The sequence below is a fragment of the Doryrhamphus excisus genome, linkage group LG10 (assembly GCF_037039965.1).
Source record: "Doryrhamphus excisus strain RoL-2023G ecotype Guam linkage group LG10, RoL_Dexc_Guam_v1.1, whole genome shotgun sequence".
Lineage (NCBI taxonomy): Eukaryota > Metazoa > Chordata > Actinopteri > Syngnathiformes > Syngnathidae > Doryrhamphus > Doryrhamphus excisus.
The window spans coordinates 17,464,856-17,491,282 of record NC_136366.1 but is presented as its reverse complement, the minus strand read 5'-3'; the positions used below and the strand labels follow the sequence as shown (position 1 = coordinate 17,491,282).

Below are 26,427 nucleotides of genomic sequence, written 5' to 3'. Positions count from 1 at the left end.
GCTAGAACCTTGATATGCTTCTTACGGAGCCACTCCTTGGTTTTCCTGGCTGTGTGCTTCGGGTCGTTGTCGTGTTGGAAGACCCAGCCACGACCCATCTTCAATGCTCTGACAGAGGGAAGGAGGTTGTTCCCCAAAATCTCACAATACACGGCCCCAGTCATCCTCTCTTTAATGCAGTGCACTCGTCCTGTCCCATGTGCAGAAAAACACCCCCAAAGCATGATGCTACCACCCCCATGCTTCACAGTAGGGATGGTGTTCTTCGGATTGTACTCTTCATTCTTCTTCCTCCAAACACGCTTATTGGAATTATGACCAAAAAGTTCTATTTTGGTCTCATCTGACCATAAAACTTTCTCCCATGACTCCTCTGTATCATCCAAATGGTCATATGCAAACTTAAGACGGGCCTTGACATGTGCTGGTTTAAGCAGGGGAACCTTTCGTGCCATGCATGATTTCACATCATGACGTCTTAGTGTATTACCTACAGTAACCTTGGAAACGGTGGTCCCAGCTCTTTTCAGGTCATTGACCAAGTCCTGTCGTGTAGTTCTGGGCTGATTCCTCACCTTTCTTAGAATCATTGAGACCCCACGAGGTGATATCTTGCATGGGGCTCCACTCCGATTGAGATTGACCGTCATGTTTAGCTTCTTCCATTTTCTAATGATAGCTCCAACAGTGGACCTTTTTTCACCAAGCTGCTTGGTAATTGCTCCGTAGCCCTTTCCAGCCTTGTGGAGGTGTACAATTTTGTCTCTGGTGTCTTTGGACAGCTCTTTGGTCTTCGCCATGTTACAAGTTAAAGTCTTACTGATTGTATGGGGTGGACAGGTGTCTTTATGCAGCTAACGACCTCAAACAGGTGCATCTGATTCAGGATGATACATGGAGTGCAGGTGGACTTCTAATGGGCAGACTAACAGGTCTTTCAGGGTCAGAATTCTAGATGATACACAGGTGTTCAAATACTTATTTGCAGCTGTATCACACAAATAAATTGTTAAAAAATCATGCATTGTGATTTCTGGATTTTTCTTTTTAGTTTATCTCTCTCACAGTGGACATGCACCTACGATGAAAATTTCAGACCCCTCCATGATTTCTAAGTGGGAGAAATAGCAAAATAGCAGGGTGTTCAAATACTTATTTTCTTCACTGTAGTAAGCAGTGATATTTATAAGTTGTGCACCACAATGAAACATTATAGCATTATAACATGAATAGACACATTTGTGTACTAGTAAAGTGTTTTTTCTTCTGTTTTTAATCCAGAAAAAATGCTCAATGGTCAAATAATAATTTGTGAAGCAAAGGTGAGAAAAATCCACAGAGAAATGGAAGCGCTAGATTTTGTAGCTTGTGCAAAATCAGCACTTGGTATTGGATCTAATGGGTGGTGTTTCATTATGACCACTTCAAATTGTCACAGCAATGTGATTCACTCACCTGTGCCATCATTTGATTTGCTGCCGCTACAAAAATACTTCTTTAGGAGGCACTGTTTCATCAGTTTTTGCGGTTTTCCTTCAGAATTAGACGATGTCGGCAGCGACGCCATGATGGATGTTGTCGTAGTCAAACAATCGCTGATTGGTTGATCACGAACAACGGGTGTGGGTAAAACGCGGACTGTGGACCGCACAAGATTTGTAAGGGTTGGTTTGCAAATTACCACCGGAATTACGCAGTCCGTGTTTTACCAACACCCAACAAGAAGCGCTTAAAAAAACTATGCCAAAGTGCACTTGCCCGACGGGAATATCACTGATTGGATTTACTTGCCCGAATTTTGTTTTAACTTGCCCCGGGCAAGATCGGTACATCGTTATTGTCGAGCCCTGGACTGTAACCACACAGTGGCAAAAAGGACAGCATTTCACCCACCATGGAAGGCTTGGGATGCCTGAGGATGGACGCACGATGGGCGTCCGACATGGCGTAGCCAGCAGCTGAGAGAACACGACCCAGAAAGGCGACAGTTTTCCTCCAGCATTGTAGCTTTTTGCGTGAGACTTTGAAACCCAATTCGTACAGGCACAGCAGCACGGCTTCTGTGGCCTGCAAACAACAATCAGCAGAGTCAGTGGCGAGGAGGAGATCGTCCATCCATCTGGAAGCTGCAAAACTGACAACACCTGGCGCAAATGATGATTGAACAAACCAGGGTTGTTCTTGAAACCTTGGGGCATGCGGGTGTACTGGAACCGTTGGCCATGATAGGTGAAAGCAAAATACTTTCAACTCACATAAACCTATGTCAAATGGACCGTTGGACCACACCCCCTCCGGGATGGAGTCCAACATGGGTCCGGAGAGTTCGTGATCTGTCAGTGTTTTTAGCTCGTACCTATCAATCAAGCGATGTTGAACAACGGACACGTCTGTGCATTGGCACACCACACGATACGCCGACTCCGAGGGAGAGTGTTGTACCTGCGGTACCTCAGGGAGCGGCGTCCAGTCTTTAGCTGCCAACAACCATTTCACCATGGGACCCGAGGACCGTTGTTCATGTCCTGGGGCCACAGCTAAAGAGATGTGTGGCGCCGAATCAGGGGTGCCTTTGTACCAGGCCTGTTCCAACTTAACAAAATAGATGCTGGCCGCCACCCCCTCAGGACCTGCGAAAAGACGAGAAGAATTTAACCACTACTCCATACCTTCCTGATATGTCATATCCTGTTGTGTGTCGTAAAACAATGTGCAATGTAACGGGGTGGTGGGAGGCATATACGTGGCCTTGGACAGGATCCATGGTTTCCACGTCTCATAGACTGACACCACACTGCTCGGTGACGAAGTCCGAGTCAGAAGGCACCAATAAATGTTGGCTGTTGTGGTTGCCGGCAGTTCTTTGAGCAGGTATTGTCCTCCTGTACTTTGGTTGTTGCAGTCCACTGTCGTGCCATCTGGCAACGTCAGGGTTAAACCAGAGTCTGTGCACAAAATAGTAGCATTAGAAGCAGTCAATATGTCACGACCAAGCAAGTTCAAACCAGTTGGCACCGCCGTGCTGGTCTTGGTAGTATTGGCCAGCAGGGGAGGTTGAGAAGCCGCTTGCTGTTGCTGAGGTCGGTCGAATGGGCGGCCCCGCCCACGTGAGCCTCCTTGTGACTGCATGCCTGGTGGTTGATGAGCCCATGGTTGCTTCTGCTGTTGTTGTGGTTGCGACTGCGGTGGTCCTGATGGTGGCCACTGTCCAGTGCAGGTGAGGCAATCTCGTGCCCAGTGGTCAAGAGCTCCGCACACGAAACAGCCAGTGTAGCCCTGAGACTTTCCACCCCTTCTCCCACCTCGGTTAGACATGCCACCACACCCCTGCCACATTATGTTTTTCTCTTTCTTTTTATCTGAGGTGAACTCTCGTTCTTTAGCCGATTATAATTTCAATAGTTGTGCTGCTGAATCCTTTTGTGTTTTAGCTTTTTCGTCCTCCTCCTCACGGTGCCTGCGCATGTGGTGTAACAAGATTGCTTTGTATGATTTTTCTGTTTCGACTGACAGATTAGGAACATCTTTTAATTTATTAGCCACTGACGAGGGCCCTCCAGCTAGCACTGCCTGAAACAGTGTAGTCACAGACAGCGGACGTCTCCCCAGGCCAAACTGAGGCCAGCTGTGAGGCGCAATACCTCGCTGATCCATGGGTCTGCTCCACGGGCTAGTGGAGGCAACTTACGACACATGCCGTCAATGTCTGTTATGGTAAAAGGTGTGTATTCCGTGTGCTGGCCCGCCACGTCAACTTTTAAAGGCACAACTGTTTTCGATCGAGCCCCTGTGTTGTCTCGTCTCACAGGGGCTGGTGAAGACGGCGTTAGGGATATGTCATCTTCCGATTGGGTATCCCGTTCCGCCGGAGGTGTCGCCGGCTGGCGCCTGCCGTAATCTGTCTCAGCAGTGTATCGGCGCCTGGTACAGCCTTCTGGCAACACATTAGACATGTCAATTCGTTTTAAAATCTTAGATATGCTTTTACTGTGTCTGGCCGAATCTATAAGGGACATGTTTTGCGCCGCACCCGTGCAGGAAGTCGCACCGCCAGTCTCCACTGACGGGTCGCCAACCTGTGGCACGGGGGCGCCCATGTCTGTTGGGGATGGCGCCTTGCTTGTTGTAGGGTCGGAACGTGTCTATTTAACTCCTCCCCATTAATGTCGACTTCTCCCTGGAATCTTAGAGTAGGATAGACTCCACTGGGAGGGTTTGAATTGGGCGGGGGTGCCGATGGCGTGACCACTAGGGCCCTTCTTGCCTTCTACTGATTTTCCCGCGTCATGTACGGGGCGGCCAAAGCCAAGCTTGCCATCCCCATCGAATGAATCATTCGCCTGGAATCTTCCAATTTTTTCAGCGTCTTCATAAGTTCTGACTTCTGCCAGAATGACGCCTGCTCAATTTTCTCCTCCACCTGTCTTATTTATTTCATAATCTTTTCCTCCTCCTGTCTTAACTTACTCTGAACCTTCACAATAATATCCCGACTCTGTCCATCACACACTTCCCATGTTTTACGTACCATCTGTCTATCTTTATTCTTATCCTGACTTACCAAGCCACTCATAACCTGACCTTCCACAAGACCAAACAACTCACTTTCTGACACCCTCGGGGGACCCCCACACATTTCCCACTCCTCACATTCTCAGTCCAACTCACCTTCCCTTCTATTCCCACAACAATTAAAACAAAAAAACAAATACAAAACTGATAGTTGCAAGGATTTTGAGCAATAATGAAAGTTATCAAATAGACCCTGTCTATTTAAGCATCCATGTGAAGCGTTCCCCTCACCGCCTGCTGGTGTACTGCCCTACACAGGACCTGGAATGGAGCGTTACATTTACGGCCCTCCACCCAGTAAAATTAGCGCAATAGACCCTGTCTATTGTTAAGCATCCAAGTGAAGCGTTCCCCTCACCGCGCTTGGTGTACTGCCCTTCACTGGACCCGAATGGAGCGTTACATTTACGGCCCTCCACCCAGTTGGGTACGCCGACCCTTAGTGGTCCCGGACCACGCAGTTTTCTGGAACACACACCGGTTTTCTCAAAACTTCACAATAATGTCACAAAACACACACTATGTCAACACACCTGCTAGCGTAATAATATTCCCCCAAGACAATAATTACAGACACAATGCTACCAGGTTTCCACCAAATTTGTTATTGACCAATAGCAGAATTTGAATAAACAGGTTTCTGCTTACCTTATTATCTGTAGAGGCGCGCCTGTAGTGGAAGCCCAGAGCATCGAACTGCAGCCTAAAGTAAGACCAAACCACACAACACAACTCCCCCTCCAACCACGTTGGGCGCCAATTGTTGGAATTTGACCACCTGTTCTTAGGTCAGTGATTCCTGTGGGTGTCGTGTTGGAGGCAAGAGATGACAACAAACTTGTCAGTTATATGGTTTACTCTCAGACCAGTCAGATTACACGGAGCTCCGGGCTCATAAGTCTTCCCCTAACACCTGCAGAGACGTAGGCTTTACTTACAGGTCAGAACAAATGAGTACAGCTAACTGTCCCTGCCCGGCTTTTATTATGCTAAGAAATGTCGGTAGATCTCTGGCGTATCACAGGTGGCCCCCCTCCTTTCCTCGGCCGACGTCTTCTCACCAACTCAAGGCGGGCGGGGTGGAGCGGTGGAGCCAGCCGTTATCGACAGGCCATGGCTGCCGACGTCATGCTCTCCCGTTATCTGTTGTTAGTCAAAATTGTGGATGTGTAGGAGAGCTCCGGAACTGTATGTGCCTGAAAGCGATTATGTGTCCTGTGATTTGCCCAAGGCTGCTTGGTTCTACTTGATTACATGTAGTGCATAGTTATATGAGTGAGACACAAAAAATAGGAGACAAACACATATGAGACACAAAGAATAGGAGACAAACATATATGAGACACAAAGAATAGGAGACAAACATACATGAGACACAAAGAATAGGAGACAAACATATATGAAATCCTTCAGTTCCCACCCTCACCTATGGTCATGAGCTTTGGGTCAAGACCGAAAGAATGAGATTGCGGGTACAGGCGGCTGAAATGAGTTTCCTCCGTAGGGTAGCTGGACTCACCCTAAGAGATAGGGTGAGGAGCTCAGCCATCCGGGAGGGGCTCAGAGTAGAGCCGCTTCTCCTTCACATCGAGAGGAGTCAGTTGAGGTGGCTCGGGCATCTAGTCCGGATGCCTCCCGGACGCCTCCCTGGTGAGGTGTTCCAGGCATGCCCAGCCGGGAAAAGGCCCCGGGGCAGACCTAGGACACGTTGGAGGGATTATGTCTCACAGCTGGCCTGGGAACGCCTTGGTGTCCTCCCGGTGGAGCTGGAGGAGGTGGCCGGGGACCGGGAAGTCTGGGCTTCCCTTCTAAGACTGATGTTCAAATGAAATAAAATCATTACCATTACCATTGTCATTACCATTACCATTACAACAGGTTCTTATTGCAGGTTTGAATGATCTCACAACAGGCACAATCATCCCTAATAAATAATAAGAAAAATAACTTTGCCCACTCAACTCAACTCTGAGTCACTTCCTGTCTGTTTCTCGATGAGGCCCCGTCAGGAAGACGTTTATAGTAACACACGAGCATGACTACTATGTACTTAAACGGCCTAATAACTCTAAATTTTCTACTGTACTTTACTGTACTTTCCTAGTGTATTTCATTTGTAAGGTCCTCTAATGATGGTAAATGTTATTTAACTGTTTTTTCCCTATGAAAATATTCACTTTATGAATAAAGATATCTACTTTGCACATATTCATTGATCCCAGTTGGCACAGGAACCAAGTAGCGGCAATGAACGATAGATTATTTATACTTAAAACATCGTGTTTTGCCTTGCCGCCTTTATTATTATTCCTATTAAAATTACAGTGGAACCTTGGTTAGCATCATTCATTTGTTCCAAAAGGTCTTACTCTAACCAAAACAAATGCTAACCAAATAGATTTTTCTCATAACAAATCATTCATTCATTCATTCATTTTCTACCGCTTATCCTCACCAGGGTCGCGGGGGTGCTGGAGCCTATCCCAGCTGTACACCCTGGACTGGTCGCCAGCCAATCACAGGGCACATATAGTCAAACAACCATTCACACTCACATTCATACCTATGGACAATTTGGAGTGGCCAATTAACCTAGCATGTTTTTGGAATGTGGGAGGAAACCGGAGTACCCGGAGAAAACCCACACATGCACGGGGAGAACATGCATGCAAACTCCACATACAGATGCCTGAGGGTGATATCGAACTTGGGTCTCCTAGCTGCAAGGCCTGTGCGCTCACCACTCCTGCGCTGTGCGGCCCACATTTTCATTCATTCATTCATTTTCTACCGCTTATCCTCACAAGGGTCGCGGGGGTGCTGGAGCCTATCCCAGCTGTCTTTGGGCGAGAGGCGGGGTACACCCTGGACTGGTCGCCATCCAATCACAGGGCACATATAAACAAACAACCATTCACACTCACATTCATACCTATAGACAATTTGGAGTCGCCAGTTAACCTAGCATGTTTTTGGAATGTGGGAGGAAACCGGAGTAGCCGGAGAAAACCCACGCATGCACGGGGAGAACATGCAAACTCCACATACAGATGCCCGAGGGTGATATCAAACTCAGGTTTCCTAGCTGCAAGGTCTGTGCGCTAACCACCCCCCCCGCTGTGCAGCCCTCATATAAAACTATAATTGCAAAACTATAAAAACATCTTTTTTTATTGTTGTTCAAATGTATTAACCGGGGGGAATGTTAACTGAGGTTCCACTATCATTATTTTGTCCTCATGCCACTCCTGCCTTGTTTTGTTTGTTGCCTTCAAACTCCTTGCATCACCGTTAGTGATTTATCCAGTTCTTTCACTACCACACATACTGACATTCATTCCTTAAAATGCATGTTTTGGGCTGTGGAAGGTTACCATAGTAGGAAGAATAATAAACTCCATATGTATGTATCACTATTATATGAATTAAATGTACTTACTTTGTTGGAAATGCTGCCGGGTGTCTTAGTGGTGTCTGATATCTGCAGTCAGATGTTTCTGTGACAGATCAAAACCTGTTTGTGGTACAGTAAAGTCTCGTTATATCGATATCGGTTATATCGAAGTACTGCTTATTACGATACTATTTTCATTTCCCGGCAAATTTCTAGTCTTTTATGTTATAATTAGTTCCGTTAGTACGATACCCAGTCATTATGATAATCCGGTTACTACCATGCCCTTTTCATCTCCCGCCAGCCAATTTGGTCTGCTTATATCGATACAAAAGCAGCTTAAATCAATCTTTGCTTAAGGATTTCAATACCAAAAAAGAACACGGCGAACGGCTGCTTCTAGTCAACTTTATTTTTCACACTTCCACCACCAGAGCGCAGCACACACACCGATTCCCGCACTTCCTGGTTCACAGGTCATGCTCAACCCGCCCCACATAGCTGGCCAAACACATGCCTGCAACAGAAGAACCAACTGACATAGCATACACACCTATTCCAACGAAGACACAAGCGTACAAATACATGTATTTAATTGTGTTGTATTCAGATATCTTTTTATCGCTTGCAATAATCACTTTTTTTCATATGTACATGCTGGCGTTCGTGGTTTCTCTCGTGTAAGTAAGTAAGTAAGTAAGTTTTATTCATATAGCACCTTTCTCAGACAAAAGTCACAAAGTGCTTCACAAAAGGCAAAACACAGGGTTAAAATACACATAAAAAATACAATAAAACAATGTACAATAAAAATAGACATAAAACAGTACATAAAAACAGTATACAATAAAATAGACATAAATATATGATGGTCATAGTACCCTAAATCTACTGAGCTGGGTATGCCTGCAAAAACAAGTGAGTTTTAAGGTTACTCTTAAATGCATCGACAGAGTCAAGCGAACGTAGGGAGGGTGGAAGGTCATTCCAGAGCCTCGGCGCAACAACCTGAAAAGATAGGTCTCCTCAGGTCCTAAAACGACTACGAGGGACCATGTGTAAATTTTGATCTAACGATCTCAGCCTCCGAGAGGGGGTATAGGGACGCAACAAGTCTCGTATGTAGACAGGGGCCTGGTCGTGCAAGGCTCTAAAAGTGAGCACCAGGATTTTAAAATTCACACGGAATGAGACAGGGAGCCAATGGAGAGCTTTCAGAATCGGCCTGATGTGATTCAGATATCTTTTTATCGCTTGCAATAATCACTGCTTTTCATATGTACATGCTGGCATTTGTGGTTTCTCTCGTGTGTATAGATTCTATACACACGAGAGAAACCAGAACACAGTTGGTTCTTCTGTTGCAGGCATGTGTTTGGCCAGCTATGTGGGGCGGGTTGAGCAAAGATTGATTTAAGCTGCTCTATAGTATAGAACAATGTCGAGTGCATTATTGCCCACTTTTAATGCAGTTCGGCACAGGATTGGATATATCGACAGTCCGGTTATATCGATATCGATTTTTCCGACTCCCGACAATATCGATATAACGAGACTTTACTGTATTTGTGTTGGCCCCTGCTGTGCGGCCTACCCCCCGCCCCCCGCTTCTCTCTCTCTCTGTTTAGGTTACTGCAATATCTGATGCAATACCAATACCTAATGCAGGTGAACTCCCGATAAACAAGATCACAGCAGAGGAACCAGAGTACTGACACAGACATCAGTGTTGTTACTGAGCAGGTCTACAATAACTAAATTGAAAGCTTTTAAAATAAAATACGAATAGAAAATACTTATCTTCTACAAGATGGATGGATGGATTCTATATTATACTCCTACTGCACTGATATCATGGCTCGGTCCATTCAATAATGGCATAATAAGGTTTCACTCTCCCAGGTGTTCACATGATCCAGGAGATGTATGGCTATGAATGGAATGATGAGATGAATTTCATGGTTGGCGTTACGTTGGAGTAGACTTAATATCGTTGGACATGAAGACATGAATATGGACTAAACTAACGACTAAGTATGACTTTATGAGGCCTTGTCTTGACTACTGTAAGTATTACTTTTATGGGGCGTTGTCTTGACTTGAAGTCTGTGAACTATGGGAGGAACTACCTAATGAGAACGGGTAGAGCCACAAATGGACTTCAATTTTTGCAACCATGCGACTGTTAGCACAGCTCCATTAGGAACATTAGTAGAATGACTTTTAGTAGAATCTCTCTTCTAGTTTTTTCTCATTCTTTCTATCCCGTTGATGTGAGGTCAGGGGAAGCAGGTGAGGTAAAGAGCATCACGAAATACAAACAATAATAGTCATCTTTTATTATATTGTGGTTGGAATAGCGCTCCCTCTCTGTAATCACGATTTTTCAAAAAATAATGACTAAATGATCGCTGTTTTATGGTTGAATACGACCTATTAGTAAATACAAAATGTCTGTTTAAGCAAATTGTATGTATTCTTGCCCTAAATCAATGCTACTATGTTATTTTCTGTCATGCCCCCCAATGGACATATATTCAAGAGTCATATTGCAGAGCGTATTTAGAGTGGAATTTCATGTTGAGTACGATAAATAAAAAAAAAAATTAATGAGGAACTGCTAACATGTTTGTTATCATGTTTATATGGCTACTATATTGGATAATACAAATGTAAAGGTGATTATATGGGTGTTATTTAATATTTAGAGGGTTCTAATAATGTTGCACGGCGGACAAATTCCACCCAGTTCAATTCCACCCTCGGCCATCTCTGTGTGGAGTTTGCATGTTCTCCCCGTGCATGCGTGGGTTTTCTCCGGGTACTCCAGTTTCCTCCCACATTCCAAAAACATGCTAGGTTAATTGGCCACTCCAAATTGTCCATAGGTATGAATGTGAGTGTGAATGGTTGTTTGTCTATATGAGCCCTGTGATTGGCTGGCCACCAGTCCAGGGTGTACCCCGCCTCTCGCCCGAAGACAGCTGGGATAGGCTCCAGCACCCTGGTGAGGATAAGCGGTAGAAAATGAATGAATGAATGAATGATTTCTTATGAGAAAAATCTATTTGGTTAGCATTCGTTTTGGTTTGAGTAAGACCTTTTGGACTGAAACCATGGACAAAAGTGAGTGAGCATCCTGAATGATGCTGGACTGATGGGACAGAGGATCTTCAGAGAAAGAAAGGAATATAAGAATGGTTTTGAATGGTTTATTGTTTTTTCTTTTTTTTTAATTTTTGTGTGAGGAACCCCCAAAAAGATGGACGGCTGTCCTTCACGATGCCTTCAGAGATCAGATGGAGCTCTGCAGAAACAAAACACCACACATAACTTTAACTAATTGTCTCATGAAAAAATAATACATTCATCCCTAATCCACATGCAGTCATTTTTATCCATATAATGTACATGATAAAGTATAAAACAAGACAAGCGGGTTGATTTACCGTCTTCGGTGATGATCGGCATGGTGATGAGAAACTGAAGGATTGTCTCATCTCTGTGGAATGGGCATATGGCCTGACGCCAGAGCAGAAACTGGCTGATCGGCTTTGTAATATCCTCCAGTTTCTGAAAAAAAAGAAAACACATTTGAGTCAAATCTAATCATAGCTACCTACACTTACATACACTATACTCATCCATATTTTATTTATTACATTTGTGTGGTTTATTTGGTTAAAGTACAGATTAATGATGAAGACTGAGGTGTGTGTTTAATTGTGTACCAACCTTGAGGTTGATGTGTCCATTAGGAAGCCTGCTAGCACAGCTTTCATCCAGGAAGAAGATGTCCTTCATGAGAAGACAGAAGAAAGGAATGACAATCTTCTCCTGGGTGCTGTCAGCAGTGTTGGACATCTCAGTGGCGTCATGGAGCGCAGTGCGATAGTTCTTGAAGTTATAGGATGGGTCCATCAGGTTCTGAGACAACCAAGAATAAGGCAATGATAGTGTACTGTGTCCTCCATGATGGTATTTAGTATTTGGTCATGTGATTTTTCTCACCTCTAAGGTTTTAAACCTGTGAGTGTTGTCTTTATTCCAGGTCTTTTTCAGCTTGGAAATACAGTTCATGTTCATCCCCGCTGAAAGGTAGAATCACAGATTTAGTGACACACACAAAAAGAGTCCATCTGTGCTTTTTTTGTAAGACAACAATACTTCACTATCAGGTCTAAAAAAAAAAAAAGAAAAACTAAAAAGCTGGAACAAAAGGCAGCAGAGTTCATGGTAAAAAAATACTCACCAATGATGGCCATTAGGGAGTTGAAGTTTCCAATATCCAAACACTGCTGAGCCACATCGATGAAGAACTTGACCACTCGATCTCTGTGTTTCTTCTTGGTCGGCTGCAATGCCAGAACACGAATAAGTCACAGACTCCTAAACAACCCGTATGGAGCGCCATGAAATCTTTACAAGCTGACTAAATGCAAACACCAGTGAACATACCATACAGATCTCAGTAGCCACAAGGGAGCTCAGTCTGTTGAACCACCTCACATAAGCCTCAAGGTTGCTGCCCTGACACTGAAAACATGCACATGAGAGACAAAAAAGACCAACACACAAACACCTGTAAGTCAGTAAGTAGGGAAAATCCAGACACACACAGACATAATAACTGTCACTGCACATCTACCTGAGGGTTCTTCACTGCAAATGATTGGGTGAACTCCTCCGGCCCGATCAAACTCATCCTGTCCTGGAAGAAAAAGAATCAGCAATAAAAGTTAAATGGTGATGAAGAAAAATCTTTCAAAGTTGTATTTGTACACCACAACCACATATTTACTATATGACTAAAGGTGTGGTTAGTGTACAATATCATACTATGGAGTCCCAAGTAAGTGCTTACTATTTCAATGTGTGTGAGCTGCTGGGCGAAGATGATGGGGTCATCGCACATGCTCAGTATGCCGCTTCTTTCCTCCGGTTCCGGTGAGGCAGGATGCTCGGCTAGCATGGAGTTTAGCACAGCGAATGTTGACTTGCGTTTCATAAGACGGTCAGTCGCCTGCTGTATGTCTCGTAGTGAGTACTAGTGACAAAAAGAAAGGGAAAAAATATATCATATGAATAGAAAGTGATGACGAGTGAACTGTGTGTCAGTGCCATTAGCTGACCAAAAGACGCATATGCACCATCTAGTGAACAAAATGAGTTTAGCGCCCTCTAGTGGACACAACAAAAAGTAGCATCAGTGCAGTCCAATGGAATTGAATGGGGATTTACAGCTCTATAATATAGTATATAATATAGTTAGTGTCATCTAGTGTGGTAATTTTCAACCACTGTGCCGTGGTGCACTAGTGAGGAATTATCACTTTTTTTAATTAACATTTATTAATAATTTTCTGCAAATATTATGTAATTGTCTAGTGTCCGTGGTGTAACGACTGCCCGAGCAATGTAATATTCGTCCGTGTGGGAACACGAAGCTGATTGCATCGTTCCTACAATAGACTAGTGATGCACGTGAGAGGTCGTGGCGACATTTTGTAACATTTTGGGTTAGTGATGTGCCGCAAGATCACCCCCCCGCCCCCCCCCCCCCCCAAAAACGTGTCTCAGGAAAGGTGGAGAAACACTGATCTAGTGTTTGATGTACGGAGGAAATGTGACACTAACCTCGTCCACGCCAGCTACATGATGTGTTATATCTCTGAGAGAACGCATCATCCGCTCATCGCTGAAGTCGTGTGGAAAGGCCTCAGTCCACTCAGTCATCAGCTGCACCAGCTTCTTCGCCTCTTCGTAGAGACGTATCTGAAGAAACATCAAATGTAAGCATAAATACCTTGTCAGTTATTACAACTTGTTGTCAGTTGTAATCTACAGACCTGATCTAGCAGGTCATCTCCAGAGCCCTGCTCCAAACACAAGTGGCAAACTCGTGTCATTAGATCATAGGGCTGCAGGAAGAGACGTGAAGTCAACAGGAAGTTGAAGGCGTACGGCTTCTAATGATGTGAAGGACACAGAAGGGGATGGTGAGGACAAGTGAGGCTGACAAGTGCATTGACAGAAAGATGGAACTCACATCAGGGTAGTAATCCATGTGTTGGATCAGCGCCTCAATTGATGCTGAAACCAAATTGTTTGCCATTTGCCTGTAATTGAACATGTTCACCTGCAAACAAGACAATAAACAACAAAATATTATTTTCATTCTCGAAGTCAACGTGTAAGTAAACAAGTGCAAGTTAGTCGTTATATTTCATATTATAATTAACACGTTACTACACACACATCACACGTTACCAGCCTGTAAAAATTAACAAAACTAACCAACAAAGCAGAACATCTAATATCAGCAAATTGTTTTACGATGTATTTCTTTTAAGCCGTGCGTTTTATTTTTTCCAGCGTACCTGTCCAATGATGCAGCTCAACGTTCCGTTAGCCGTTAGATGAAAATTATTTATTAATTGTTCGTTCGATGTACTTTTCATCCGATTGACGTTATTTTATCTTTATTTTTTTTACAATAAATACACAAAACTGTGTTACAACTGGAACTTTATGCAATTAGACAATTAGAAAATCGCACTTACCAGCAATGATGCAGTTCAACGACGTTAGAAAGTATCCTGTCGATGTATTTTTTCACAAAAAATCCAGACAAAACAAATCAATCTTCAAGCAGGTTGTTCGTGATGCTGATCCCTTGGGTGTTTACCCTCCTGATATTTCAAGCACAGTAAACTTGATCTCTGGAGGCCCGATGAACCTGACCAATCAGGGCCAGGTGAAAAGTCTCACGTGGGATCAAGGGGACCAATCGCAGCAGAGTACGTAAACTGTTCAGTTGCTGCCATCCATCCATCCATCCATCAATTTCTATACTCTGTAAGAAAAATAAAAATAAAAAATAAAAAATGATGACTATAATTATTTGAATTATTATCTAGTTATCTATCAATCAAATGGTTGTTTGTGTACATGTTTAAACTTTAACATGATCTAATAGCATTATAGAGGAGAAATAACCCATATATTAATGGGAATTTCTTTTACAAATATTTCTACATTAAATAATTCATTAAAACTACAGGCGGCACAATTGTAATGATAAATTATGAACTGATTTAAAACCACGAAGAACTAAAAAATAAGGTGGTTTTAAGAAGTGTTAAAACAAAATGTAGCAGTTGTCATGCAATGCTATGAATGTCATTGCTAATATTTGATCAATGTAGACATTTACTTGTCCTGATCCCCTTGCCCTGCTGCGATTGGTCCGCTTGGTACAACGTGGTCCCACTTCTGCGCTATGATTGGTCAGGTTTACAGGGCCTCTGGAAGTCAAGTGGCGGGTTGCTTGCTAGCAACGGATAACCTGCTGAAATCACTTTTGTGTGGCTCGTGAGTGACAGAAGTAAAAAAAAATAGACCGTTTTAATTTCTGACGGTTCACCGAACTTAATTCAGCTATATCACTCGAAAGGTCGGTGTGATTTGAAAAATTGTTCTGTTAAATAACGTCCCAGTTTTAACTTCGGATACAGTTTTACATATTTGTCGTTAAGTGTACTTAACGTCGCTCAGGTGGAAAGTGCATCGAACGAACGGCTGTGTAACGGCTAATGGAACGTTAGTATACTGTAAGACATAAAACCCCTAAAACTTTGAAATTCTTATTATTAGTAGTAATTTTCTTGATTATGAGCTGAGATTTCATATGTGTTGAATTAGCGTGTGTGTTTATTGTGGGGGGTTTTTTTGCAGGTGATCATTCCAGTTACGAAGAAATCCCTTGAGGAAATGATCCATCACTTGGATTTCTTCCCTGATGTGAGTTCCAAGCAGTCATTGTTTTGTTTTTTTTCTTTGTTTTTTCCTGTTGAGTTCACGCCACTTCTTGCAGCCGTACGAGCTAATGACACCAGTTTGTCACCTTGGAGCAGCAGCGCTCTGGAGATCATCTGCTATCAGGTAGGTGGATTATAAACACACACACACGCATAATATTGCTGACATGTTGACACTTTTTTGTGCAAACATTTTTAAACACATCTTCACCAATTAAACATTTCACCTTCATGTTAATCTTCGATTGCAAACATTGATTTTTTTTGTGCCCAATAGATGGTACTAACATACCTCTTTCTATCCACTAGATGGCACTAACTGCTGTCATTTGGCATACACTACATGACAGCTGCCATGCTGGATTCAATCCACTCGATGGCACATTTATCTCTGTTCGGCCCATTAGACTGCACTGATACTTTTTATTTTGAGAAGGTACTGACATGCCTCTCCACTGTTGGCAAAGTCATTATCACACAATTTCTGTCCACTAGATGGCACTAACACGTCTCATTTGGTCCACTACATGGTGCAGATGCTTCTTTTGGTCAGCTAATGGCACTGAAAAAGTCACTTTCTATTCATATGATATATTTCTTCCCTTCCTTTTTGTCACTAGTACTCATTGCGAGACATACAGGAGATGCCCCACCGTTTTATGAAACGCCAGTCAACACTCATCCAATATGAAAAGGAATTCACTGGATTTTCTACGCTGAAAAAGTCCTGGAATATAAAGACAGGAGAAGATTGTCATTCCTTTCTTCTGTCTTCCCATGAAAGACATCTTCTTCCTGGATGAAAGCTGTGCTAGCAGGCTTCCAAATGGACACATTAACCTTGAGGTTGGTCCACAATTAAACACACACACACATTGACTTATAAGTCTTAAAAATGCTGGGTTAAAAACAACCCAATCTGGGTTGTTTCCCAACCCAACGCTGGTTAAATATAGGACCAACCTCGCGTTGGGTTATTTTAACCCAACAAGTTGGGTTGGTTCTCTTAACCCAACAATTGGGTTGTACATTGGGTTGTTCATATGACCCAACGCTGGGTTCATATTTACTACACGGCTGGGTTATTTCAACCCAACAAGTTGGGTTGCCAATATACAGTGAAGAAAATAAGTATTTGAACACCCTGCTATTTTGCTATTTCTCCCACTTAGAAATCATGGAGGGGTCTGAAATTTTCATCGTACACAGCAAATTCAGAAGTGTTAAATCAACTCCTAGGGAGTTAAATTCAACACTTTGAAAGTGTCTATATTGGTCCACACTAAATCGAGTTAAAATAACACTTTTGAAAGTGTTAAACAGTTAACACTGTGACAGAGTTGGATCAACACTCTCAATAGTTGAAATTTAACACCCATCAGTGTTGAATTTACCTAACACTAGTGTGTAGTGTCAAAAATTAACACTATCATTGTGTTGTTTTAACACTGAATAAAATTCAAATTATACTAACACTATGGATAGTGTTAAATATTATACTACTACTACTGCTCATAATAATAATAATATTGATGTTAATATTAATATTAATGATAATAATAATGTTGTTATTATCATCATTATTGTTGTTAATAATAATAATAATAATGATAATAACAACAACAACAATAAAATTTACAAAGAAAACCACACAAGTTGCAGTTTGAATCACCTGTATTTCAAACAAGCACACCACATTAACAACAGCACTGGCTTTGCAATAACCACAACACAGGTCACACAATATGACAATGTGGCACTATGTATGTTTTTTCACACAATATGACAATGTGGCACTATGTATGTTTTTTCACACATCTCATTGGAAAACTGTTTGTCATAGGGCCTGTAATAAATCAACTCCTTAACTGGAAAAACAGAAAATGAATCTGCTCTCTCATTGATACAGTATGCACTGAAATGATCATCAAAATAAAGAGTGTCCACTCTGCAAGTCAAAATAAAAGCTTGCTCATCATGTATTATGATGTTGGTGACCTTTCTGAAAACAGGAACTTCCATATTTGTTCCAGTACAAACAAACATACCAGTCTGGTATTCTGTTCCATAGTTCTTCACCCAATTAGTGGTTGACACTTCACAGTATGCATTTTCATCAAAAACAGAACTTAAAACATCACCTCCTTCCAAGCTATCAATGGTTTCTTTCTTCACTGGACCAAACTCAAATCTCTGAAAATTAAAATTCTGATGAGTAGCCCTCATCTTCTCTTTGATTGCCGATTCGTCAGTTGAATGTTTCAGAAAGGATATTGCTTCATGACACTGCTCACCAAGCAGCTGCTTATCCGTGCAGAGAACCTCCCTCTTTCTCTTTGGACTATCCTGGTAGGGTGTGCTGGTGGAAGATCTCCGGGACTGAGCTGCAGTGTTGCGCTGAACCGTTTTTATCCTCCAGGCCAAGTACCCAGATCCACTCTGTGGGTCATAGAAGTGTTCCTGTAATATTAAAAACATTAAATTGTAGAGTAAGTTCAGACCACATTACTACTCCATAAATTGATATACAAGCTTTTCATTTATAAACTTACATATCCATTGTCTGAGTATGGATCTCTGAGGCTGGGAAACAGAGAGATGATGCCCAAAGCGTATTTACTTCGCACAGAGACAGGTGGGCTCCTCCTGAAAGATAAACATGACATTACTACTACAGTTCCTTCAGTGCTTACAAGTGTTACTGTTGTTAGTGTCACTGAGTTTAAGTCTCTTTCAAATAGTTTTTTTTAATCAGTTTTTGTATCATGTTTTAGCCATTTAGTATTTATCTCTTTCATAGGAGAAAATAAATAATAAGTTGCTTTACTAATATGCAATGTTCTAAAATAAGTGTGCTGTTAAAAAAAAAATCTGTAAAGTATAAATATGAACAATGAAGTCTTACCCATGACTTTCAACCATGTCGGCCACAAGAAGGTTTACCAACTGTCTCCTTGTGCTATCCATCAATGTTTTCATTTTATCATATTCATCCAAAATAATCTGTCCACCCGGTTTGTCCTTCAGAGCATCTCTCACCATCTAAAACATAAAGAATCATAAAGCAAATTAGCAATTATATCCATCACGATCATCATTATGTCCAACAACAAAAAAAGTTTGACACAGTTCTACTGCACAATATATTTGTGTGTGATATTTGATAACTAAGACCTCTTTTGCCGATTTCCGTTCAGCATGGGTTCTCTTCCCTCCATTTGTCCGAACAATCACTGTTGCATCAGATGAATCAGAGGATCTGGCACGGAGTCTTCTGACACTGACACAGATGAGTTGTCTGACATGGGTGACTCCAACGAAGTATATGAAAGATCATGATGAAGCACAACTGTAAACAGTAAAAGAAAAATGTATACACAAAATGAAAAAATAATTAGTTCTCCACAATACTCTATTGACGATCCACTCCTGACCTCACAAGCCTGAGTCTCACCTGTTGACTTAGTTGCCACCCTAACAGTAAGGTTCCCTGCTTGCAAAAGCTCCTCAAACACATCTGCATCGACTTCTGTCCCTGATTCATCTGTCAAGTGCAGCTCAGTCTCAAGTGGAAGATCTAGCTTATGAATGACTGATAAAAAAATATTAAATTTAGAGCAATGGAAAAATTATGATAAACAGAAATTTTCTAAACTTCTTTTCCCCAACATTTTAGATCAAGGGCACACAGGGCATTACCATTAGCTATCATAAACATAACTCCATAATATGAGACATTTACATATCACATAAATTCAGTAGATATTATAGCAATGAGTCAATTTACACAAACATTCTGGGCTCTATTAAAAGTGATGCCAACCTTTCTGAAGAAATGTGTTGAAGTCATCATAGCCATCCTCAGTCTCAGCCACTTTGACATACTTCTGCGTTTCTCCAAATCTCACCTTCACCAACATGATGTACTATAGAAAAACATAGAAGAATAGACATCCACACTACATCATCATTTACAGTATGTTTACCGTGGATGTGGAGAAACATGAAGATTTGGCCTTGCCTGAGTTCGACCGTCTGAGTATTTGTTTTGATTTTTTAAGTGTTACTCACAAGTCATGCCAACTAGTCTCCACCCCGACAACGGGGTCCAGCACAATGACACTGTTACTAAAGCTCAGCCTGCCTGCTATCATGACGGCTAACCTGGTTCTCCTGCCAACAACACCGACACTTACCCATAAACACAAAGACACATGATCAACTCGTCTCTAATTAGTTTGGCAAAATAACGTCAACTGAAGGCACATGACAGCGACATTATTGTTCATATGCATAGATAGCTAAAACACTGTAACTTTAAAGTTAAAAACTCACCGGCATTTCAGACGTTTATTATTATGGCCGCAGCTGGGGGGTGGGGGGTGTGTGTGACTCCGGTAACTTTATTAGCTGCGGCTAACGTTAGATTGAGAAGCTAACGTTAGGAATAAGCTTTTGTTAAGTCCCAAAAGTTAAAAATAAATAAAATACAATAAAATAAAATAATTAAATAAACTACTCCTCCCTGTAAGAGCAGAGCTCTGTGTGGCTGGCGTGGTGGTCCGGTGCCTAAGGCCTAAGGCAGCAACATGCTACCCGGCTCACAGAGCTAGCCTGACTTTTAGCAATAGCAGCAGTCTCTGGGCAGGCGGGAGCTCAACCCCCCGGCCCAGCCCCGGCTCTCTAACCTTACTCCATCGCTTGATATTTTCATCGAAACTAGACCATAGCTAATTAATTGCCATAAGCGCACTTCGATGGCCTACAGATTTTCCGACAGAGAATATTCTGTTAATGTGATGCCTCATGCTCGTGCTACACCATTTTAGCTAGCTTTAACCTCTTACAAAAAATGTGCAGTTATATACCGTGTTATCCAAACGTGTAGCCTAAGCAAGCTGTGTATATTCATCAACACTGATGTGCAAAAGGAACATTAATGCACCCTTAAAAAATAGCATACAACAGCTAACCTTAACATTGGACTTAGCCTACCTTGTTAGAGCTATAGACAGGACTCCGCGACACTTATCGACACATATAAAATACTTACTGAAAAGATACTTCCTGAAGTCTGGAGGTAAAGTCGTCCTCTGCTGACCGTGCTCGAGTCTCCAAGTCGTCCCGCCCTTTAGACAAACACGTCACAGATCCGTTGGAATTCTGGGAGCAACACTGTTAAGTGTTGATTTTAAAATCAACACTTAACAGTGTTGCTTGGATTTAACTCCCTGGATTAACACCAACTCTTTTGAGGAATTAACTCTCACATAGTTGAATTAAACTAAGCAAGTGTTAAATTAACACTGTATTTTTAACATACAACACCAACACTGGAAATCTAACACTTTTGATTTTGCTGTGTAGGTGCATGTCCACTGTGAGAGAGATAAACTAAAAAGAAAAATCCAGAAATCACAATGCATGATTTTTTAACAATTTATTTGTGTGATACAGCTGCTAATAAGTATTTGAACACCTGAGAAAATGAATGTTAATATTTGGTACAGTAGCCTTTGTTTGCTATTACAGAGGTCAAACGTTTCCTGTAGTTTTTCACCAGGTTTGCACACACTGCAGGAGGGATCTTGGCCCACTCCTCCACACAGATCTTCTCTAGATCAGTCAGGTTTCTGGGCTGTCGCTGAGAAACACGGAGTTTGAGCTCCCTCCAAAGATTTTCGATTGGGTTCAGGTCTGGAGACTGGCTGGGCCATGCTAGAACCTTGATATGCTTCTTACGGAGCCACTCCTTGGTTTTCCTGGCTGTGTGCTTCGGGTCGTTGTCGTGTTGGAAGACCCAGCCACGACCCATCTTCAATGCTCTGACAGAGGGAAGGAGGTTGTTCCCCAAAATCTCACAATACACGGCCCCAGTCATCCTCTCTTTAATGCAGTGCACTCGTCCTGTCCCATGTGCAGAAAAACACCCCCAAAGCATGATGCTACCACCCCCATGCTTCACAGTAGGGATGGTGTTCTTCGGATTGTACTCTTCATTCTTCTTCCTCCAAACACGCTTATTGGAATTATGACCAAAAAGTTCTATTTTGGTCTCATCTGACCATAAAACTTTCTCCCATGACTCCTCTGTATCATCCAAATGGTCATATGCAAACTTAAGACGGGCCTTGACATGTGCTGGTTTAAGCAGGGGAACCTTTCGTGCCATGCATGATTTCACATCATGACGTCTTAGTGTATTACCTACAGTAACCTTGGAAACGGTGGTCCCAGCTCTTTTCAGGTCATTGACCAAGTCCTGTCGTGTAGTTCTGGGCTGATTCCTCACCTTTCTTAGAATCATTGAGACCCCACGAGGTGATATCTTGCATGGGGCTCCACTCCGATTGAGATTGACCGTCATGTTTAGCTTCTTCCATTTTCTAATGATAGCTCCAACAGTGGACCTTTTTTCACCAAGCTGCTTGGTAATTGCTCCGTAGCCCTTTCCAGCCTTGTGGAGGTGTACAATTTTGTCTCTGGTGTCTTTGGACAGCTCTTTATTAAATATTTATTAAAATTCAACATTTCCAGAACATACAAATATAACAACTCACAACATTTCCTTCACATATGAACAAATTATGTCAAAAAAAATTACATTTTAAGAACGGGTGAGGGGGACAGCTATGAGAGAGTGACATATACATAGAACAAGAGGCTCTGTGAGCAGCAGCACAAATGGGTAGGCGATTGTGCCTGCTGCAAGTATTCCACCATGTTAGCTCCGACCTATGATGAGAAAAGAAAAAAAGGTAAGTATTTTGTAAGTATTTCTAGCAGTGCAGAGCAATTGTCATCAGCTCTCTACTGAAGCTATTTCAATATAAAATCTACGGGGAGAAGTGTGACACCTGTAAAGTCAATGGCGTGTTAGACAATTTATTCAGGGGGTTTGGCCAGTCTTATGTTTGGTCTGTGGTTTGTGTGATATGTTTGGTCACACATCACTATGGAGTAACAACTTACACCAAGTTACAACTTGTAAGAATAGTGCTTCATGAAATGAGAAACAGCCAAATGTTACGCTGTCACACATTCCACGAAATACAATCTTTTCAAGTCGCTCCTCAGAAAAAGAGTCCTGCTTTAAAACTGTGTAAAAGAACAACTGGAGTCATTTCACAATTCATTTACATTTTAAATTTCTGTTGAAAGGTAAATTACTTACCAGCTTAACATCGATGAAGGCTCTCTTCACCTCCTGAATACTCGCCCGGGCCAATTTCCTGCCCTTTTTAAACACAGGCGGAGGGAGCAGGATGGGCAGCAACGTCATGGGCAACTTCTCCCCTGGCATCTGTAGGACAATTATGGGTGTCATTACCAGATTGTTGAGAACACGAGTTTTAAATATTATAATATATTACAATTTTAGATAAAACTGTTTTCAATATGTTCCACTACTGTTCAGTGTTGTCGTATTGCAATCAACCCTAAAATAATATTGAGAAAATGTCTCGATTATGTTTACTTGGTCTATATTAAAACACAAAAACACACCCCAAACATTTTTTTTTACCAATTGGGATCATAATGTGTACCATAGAGGGTTTGTCATCATTGTCTCGAGCAGTGGTGAGCAAACTTTGACTCGCAGGCTGATATAAAAGCAATATATATTGGAATCACAAGATGGCTCACCCTGTTAAAAATTTGGGTATTGGTACAAGCAACAGTGACTGACCCACCGCCATTTCTTATGTCTATAACATATAGCAGGCACAGTAGCTACTGTAAAACAATACCCATAAAATGAAGGCATGAAGATGACTTACCTTTCAATCAGCCCCGGTAGCTGCCACTCAGTCAATTTGGAACTGACAAACTCATCCATAGATACTTTTCAGCGAACTGAAACATCACAAAGAGGGTGCATAAGAACAAACATACCATGAAATGAAATAAGATTCAGTAGTCCAAACATTTATATGCAACTTACAAAACTGTCGTCGAATTCGCGCCCAAACTGATTAGTATACAGTGGACTATCGGTGGCTAACGGAAGCCCGCTAGCATGCAGCAGTCTAGCTTAAAAAAACACCGGTTCATCAGCACGCTCGTATTAATTCACGAGATTCTTTAACTTGATATCACATAAAATGGCAAATTGACGAGATAACTGACGTTGTCCTCATAACTATCACACATGTCTCTTGTAATTTCAACAACATAGTTTGGTTCCTACATAGCTCGCCAGCGAATGTGTTCGCTTGCCACTTTTGGAGGGAATGGAAGTTTGCTAAGGTTACCGATCGATTCCTCAAGCTAGTACTCAACAGTGCTTCACGAACTTACATTTTAACACGTTTGTGAAGCGTTATATAATAATATAAAGTCATTTATACGGTAAAACAATAGTGGGAATGTAACAAACCTTGCTCCGTGCTGAAATTGGTCTCCTCAGATGAAATGTGGGGTCCGAACGAAGTAAGTTTGTGGGCGGGGCTTTGTTGCGCATGTCCAAAATTCTACCCAACGCTTTGGGTTGTCCAAAATAACCCAGCACAATATAATGGAAATCACAACCCAGCAGCAAATAACTCAGCACCCAACAGAGATAACCCAGCGAATTGGGTTCTCAGAATACCCAACTCAATAAAAATAACCCAATTAAATGACCCAACAGGCTCAACCCAGCGATTGGGTCAAAAAAATAACCCAGCATTTTTAAGAGTGTAGTGACACATTAAGAAATAAATGAGTAATCACAATGCTATGATGTAACAATGCCACCTTGTGGATGTGTATAGCACACAATTGCTTGTGTACAGTTGTCCCTCATTTATAACGTAGAATTGGTTCCAGACCAACAATAAATTAATTTCTATGATAATGTTAATAAATGGATAGACCATAGAAAAACATGTTTATGACTTTCTAAATATGTTATTTAAACATCATTGGAGACCTGTTGACATGAAATAACACCTCAATAGTCACCTAACCAGTTAGCCTTGAATTTATTTGTTCTTAACTTAACTTCATGCAGTGTTAAAGGGGACCTATTATGCTTGGCCCTTTGTATTGTATAGAGTGATGAAAAATTATTATAACATATTGAAAACTTCATTTAAGCTGTCTATTGTCTTGTATTTGGGTGAACCATGTAAACATGTATTATAGTTAATATTTTAAGGTATGAACATTTGTATGAATCAGTTGTCTGTACATTTAATCAAAATTGGATCAACCCAATCAATATGATGATATGCTAAGAAGTTCTCTATGTATTTATATATAAATATAAGTAGTATGGACTTTCGCCAAGGCTGCCCTTTGTCACCGATTCTGTTCACAATTTTCATGGACAGAATTTCTAGGCGCAGCCAAGGTGTTGAGGGAGTCCAGTTCGGGGGCCTTAGAATCTCATCTCTGCTATTTGCAGATGATGTGGTTCTTATGGCTTCTTCGGGCTGCCACCTTCAGCGTTTACTGGGACGGTTTGCATCTGAGTGTGAAGCTTCTGGGATGAGACTCAGTACCTCCAAATCAGAGGCCATGGTTCTCAGTCGGAAAAGGGTGGAGTGCTCCCTCCGGGTTGGGAATGAGGTCCTGCCCCAGGTGGAGGAGTTTAAGTATCTCAGGGTCTTGTTGCTCTGCTCTGACCGGGCTGGTAGGAGGCTTTGCAGCCGTCCTTTTCCCTTTTGTCCCTCTTTGGCCTTCATAAAAACTTCACTCCTTTCCTCCACTCCTGAACCTCTGGACACTCGATTACTGGACCACTGGACTGTTGTATGTTTTGGGACTCTCAGTATGAGATGAATGCCTTTTGTAAATTGAGCTCATTGAAATGTATTTGTAGATTAGTGTTGTGAATTTGTATTGTTCTGGTTTCTTCACTTTATAATATATGGTACCACCACTGCTGCAAATTGTGTGCTCGCCTCTTTTCCATCTCACTCCCAGAGCCCAAATCTGGATTTTTCTGATTCTAGCCTAGAAATTACAATTACAATTAAAGTGTCTAAAGCTAATGTTAAATGTCATAGCGCATTGTACACGCTACACAAAGTGGCAAGCTAGCCAGGAGTGAGAGAGGGGCTTAACAAATTTGTTTTTTGTGGTGGTATTCAAAGTATTGTGTAACCATGGACATATTTGAAGAACATGGCATTAAGATACCAAATGCAGTTTTGATACAGGATGCAACAAAAACTGAAACGGATGAGGAAGTGATTGAGTTTTTAACACAGTATGGGTCTATTTTGAAGGTTGAATTTATTGATGAACCAACGTCAGTTTTTCACCATTCCATTGTAATCGAATACAGTTCTGGTGCTGGGTTGGCTGCTTTGCGTCCGCTTTTGCCGTATACATATGTGTGTAACCAAGATAAGGTCACTTATGAAATTTTGGACTTGTCGACACTCTGCGCGGGTGAGATAGGGAAATTGCAGACTGAAAACTATCTGTCTGAATTACAGAAGGTTGCAAAACGGACCAGCCAAGATTTTTCAGTAGTTCTGAGTGGGGCGATGTCTCTGCTTGGCCAGACTGTCACCAAGCTCCAGACCAGCACTGTGGAAGGAGAAACTCTAGCAGAGGACCGTAAGAGTGAGCTCACAGTTGTTCCTGTTAGTGGGCCACTACAGTCACTGCTCTCTGCTGCCACCACTGGTTCACAAAGTACTGCTT

At 42.0% G+C, this 26,427-nt stretch overlaps 2 protein-coding genes and 1 long non-coding RNA gene across 10 annotated transcripts; all 3 read right to left on the bottom strand.

Annotated features, from left to right (window-relative positions):
• Positions 1 to 1,834: 1,834 nt before the first annotated feature.
• LOC144901163 (ras-GEF domain-containing family member 1B-B-like) lies at positions 1,835 to 14,081 on the bottom strand. Its single transcript, XM_078794347.1, has 13 exons — positions 14,016 to 14,081; positions 13,816 to 13,935; positions 13,604 to 13,741; positions 12,831 to 13,013; positions 12,615 to 12,677; positions 12,425 to 12,502; positions 12,219 to 12,321; positions 11,978 to 12,057; positions 11,702 to 11,893; positions 11,416 to 11,539; positions 2,452 to 2,630; positions 1,894 to 2,067; positions 1,835 to 1,852 (listed from the first exon to the last, which is right to left on the bottom strand). The coding sequence occupies exons 1-13, from the start codon at positions 14,079 to 14,081 to the stop codon at positions 1,835 to 1,837; spliced, it is 1,518 nt and encodes a 505-aa protein (XP_078650473.1).
• Positions 14,082 to 17,577: 3,496 nt separating this feature from the next.
• On the bottom strand, positions 17,578 to 20,854 carry LOC144901131 (uncharacterized). Of its 7 annotated transcripts, none has more exons than XR_013629294.1 (7): positions 20,840 to 20,854; positions 19,610 to 19,712; positions 19,241 to 19,378; positions 18,961 to 19,135; positions 18,692 to 18,828; positions 18,339 to 18,432; positions 17,578 to 18,246 (listed from the first exon to the last, which is right to left on the bottom strand). XR_013629294.1 is itself a non-coding variant. In XM_078794236.1 (7 exons), exons 1-4 carry the CDS (start codon positions 20,125 to 20,127, stop codon positions 19,017 to 19,019), a joined length of 366 nt encoding a protein of 121 aa, XP_078650362.1. In that variant the 5' UTR covers positions 20,128 to 20,142; the 3' UTR covers positions 17,578 to 18,246; positions 18,339 to 18,432; positions 18,692 to 18,828; positions 18,961 to 19,016. The 7 variants fall into 7 exon arrangements, 1 of the variants encoding a protein (XP_078650362.1); XR_013629295.1 differs by lacking the exon at positions 20,840 to 20,854 and adding an exon at positions 20,782 to 20,825; XM_078794236.1 differs by lacking the exon at positions 20,840 to 20,854 and adding an exon at positions 20,122 to 20,142.
• Positions 20,855 to 22,472: 1,618 nt separating this feature from the next.
• LOC144901132 (uncharacterized) lies at positions 22,473 to 24,467 on the bottom strand. Of its 2 annotated transcripts, XR_013629299.1 has the most exons (4): positions 24,167 to 24,467; positions 23,568 to 23,643; positions 22,961 to 23,089; positions 22,473 to 22,521 (listed from the first exon to the last, which is right to left on the bottom strand). It is a non-coding gene; the product is annotated as an uncharacterized LOC144901132 (long non-coding RNA). The 2 variants fall into 2 exon arrangements; XR_013629298.1 differs by lacking the exon at positions 22,473 to 22,521 and having other exon boundaries at positions 22,905 to 23,089.
• Positions 24,468 to 26,427: the final 1,960 nt, after the last annotated feature.

What these genes read in the sequence shown, in the direction of transcription:
- LOC144901131 (XM_078794236.1), bottom strand. An exon ending in CAACACATTTCTTCAGAAAG is followed by an intron (nt 19,379 to 19,609) that starts GTTGGCATCACT and finishes TTTTTTTATCAG; the next exon opens with TCATTCATAAGCTAGATCTT. An exon ending in GGTGGCAACTAAGTCAACAG is followed by an intron (nt 19,136 to 19,240) that starts GTGAGACTCAGG and finishes TACTGTTTACAG; the next exon opens with TTGTGCTTCATCATGATCTT.
- LOC144901163 (XM_078794347.1), bottom strand. Translation starts at nt 14,081, where the DNA reads ATGGCAAACAATTTGGTTTCAGCATCAATTGAGGCGCTGATCCAACAC. An exon ending in GAGATGACCTGCTAGATCAG is followed by an intron (nt 13,742 to 13,815) that starts GTCTGTAGATTA and finishes ATGTTTCTTCAG; the next exon opens with ATACGTCTCTACGAAGAGGC. An exon ending in ACTGGACGCCGCTCCCTGAG is followed by an intron (nt 2,068 to 2,451) that starts GTACCGCAGGTA and finishes TGTTGTTTGCAG; the next exon opens with GCCACAGAAGCCGTGCTGCT.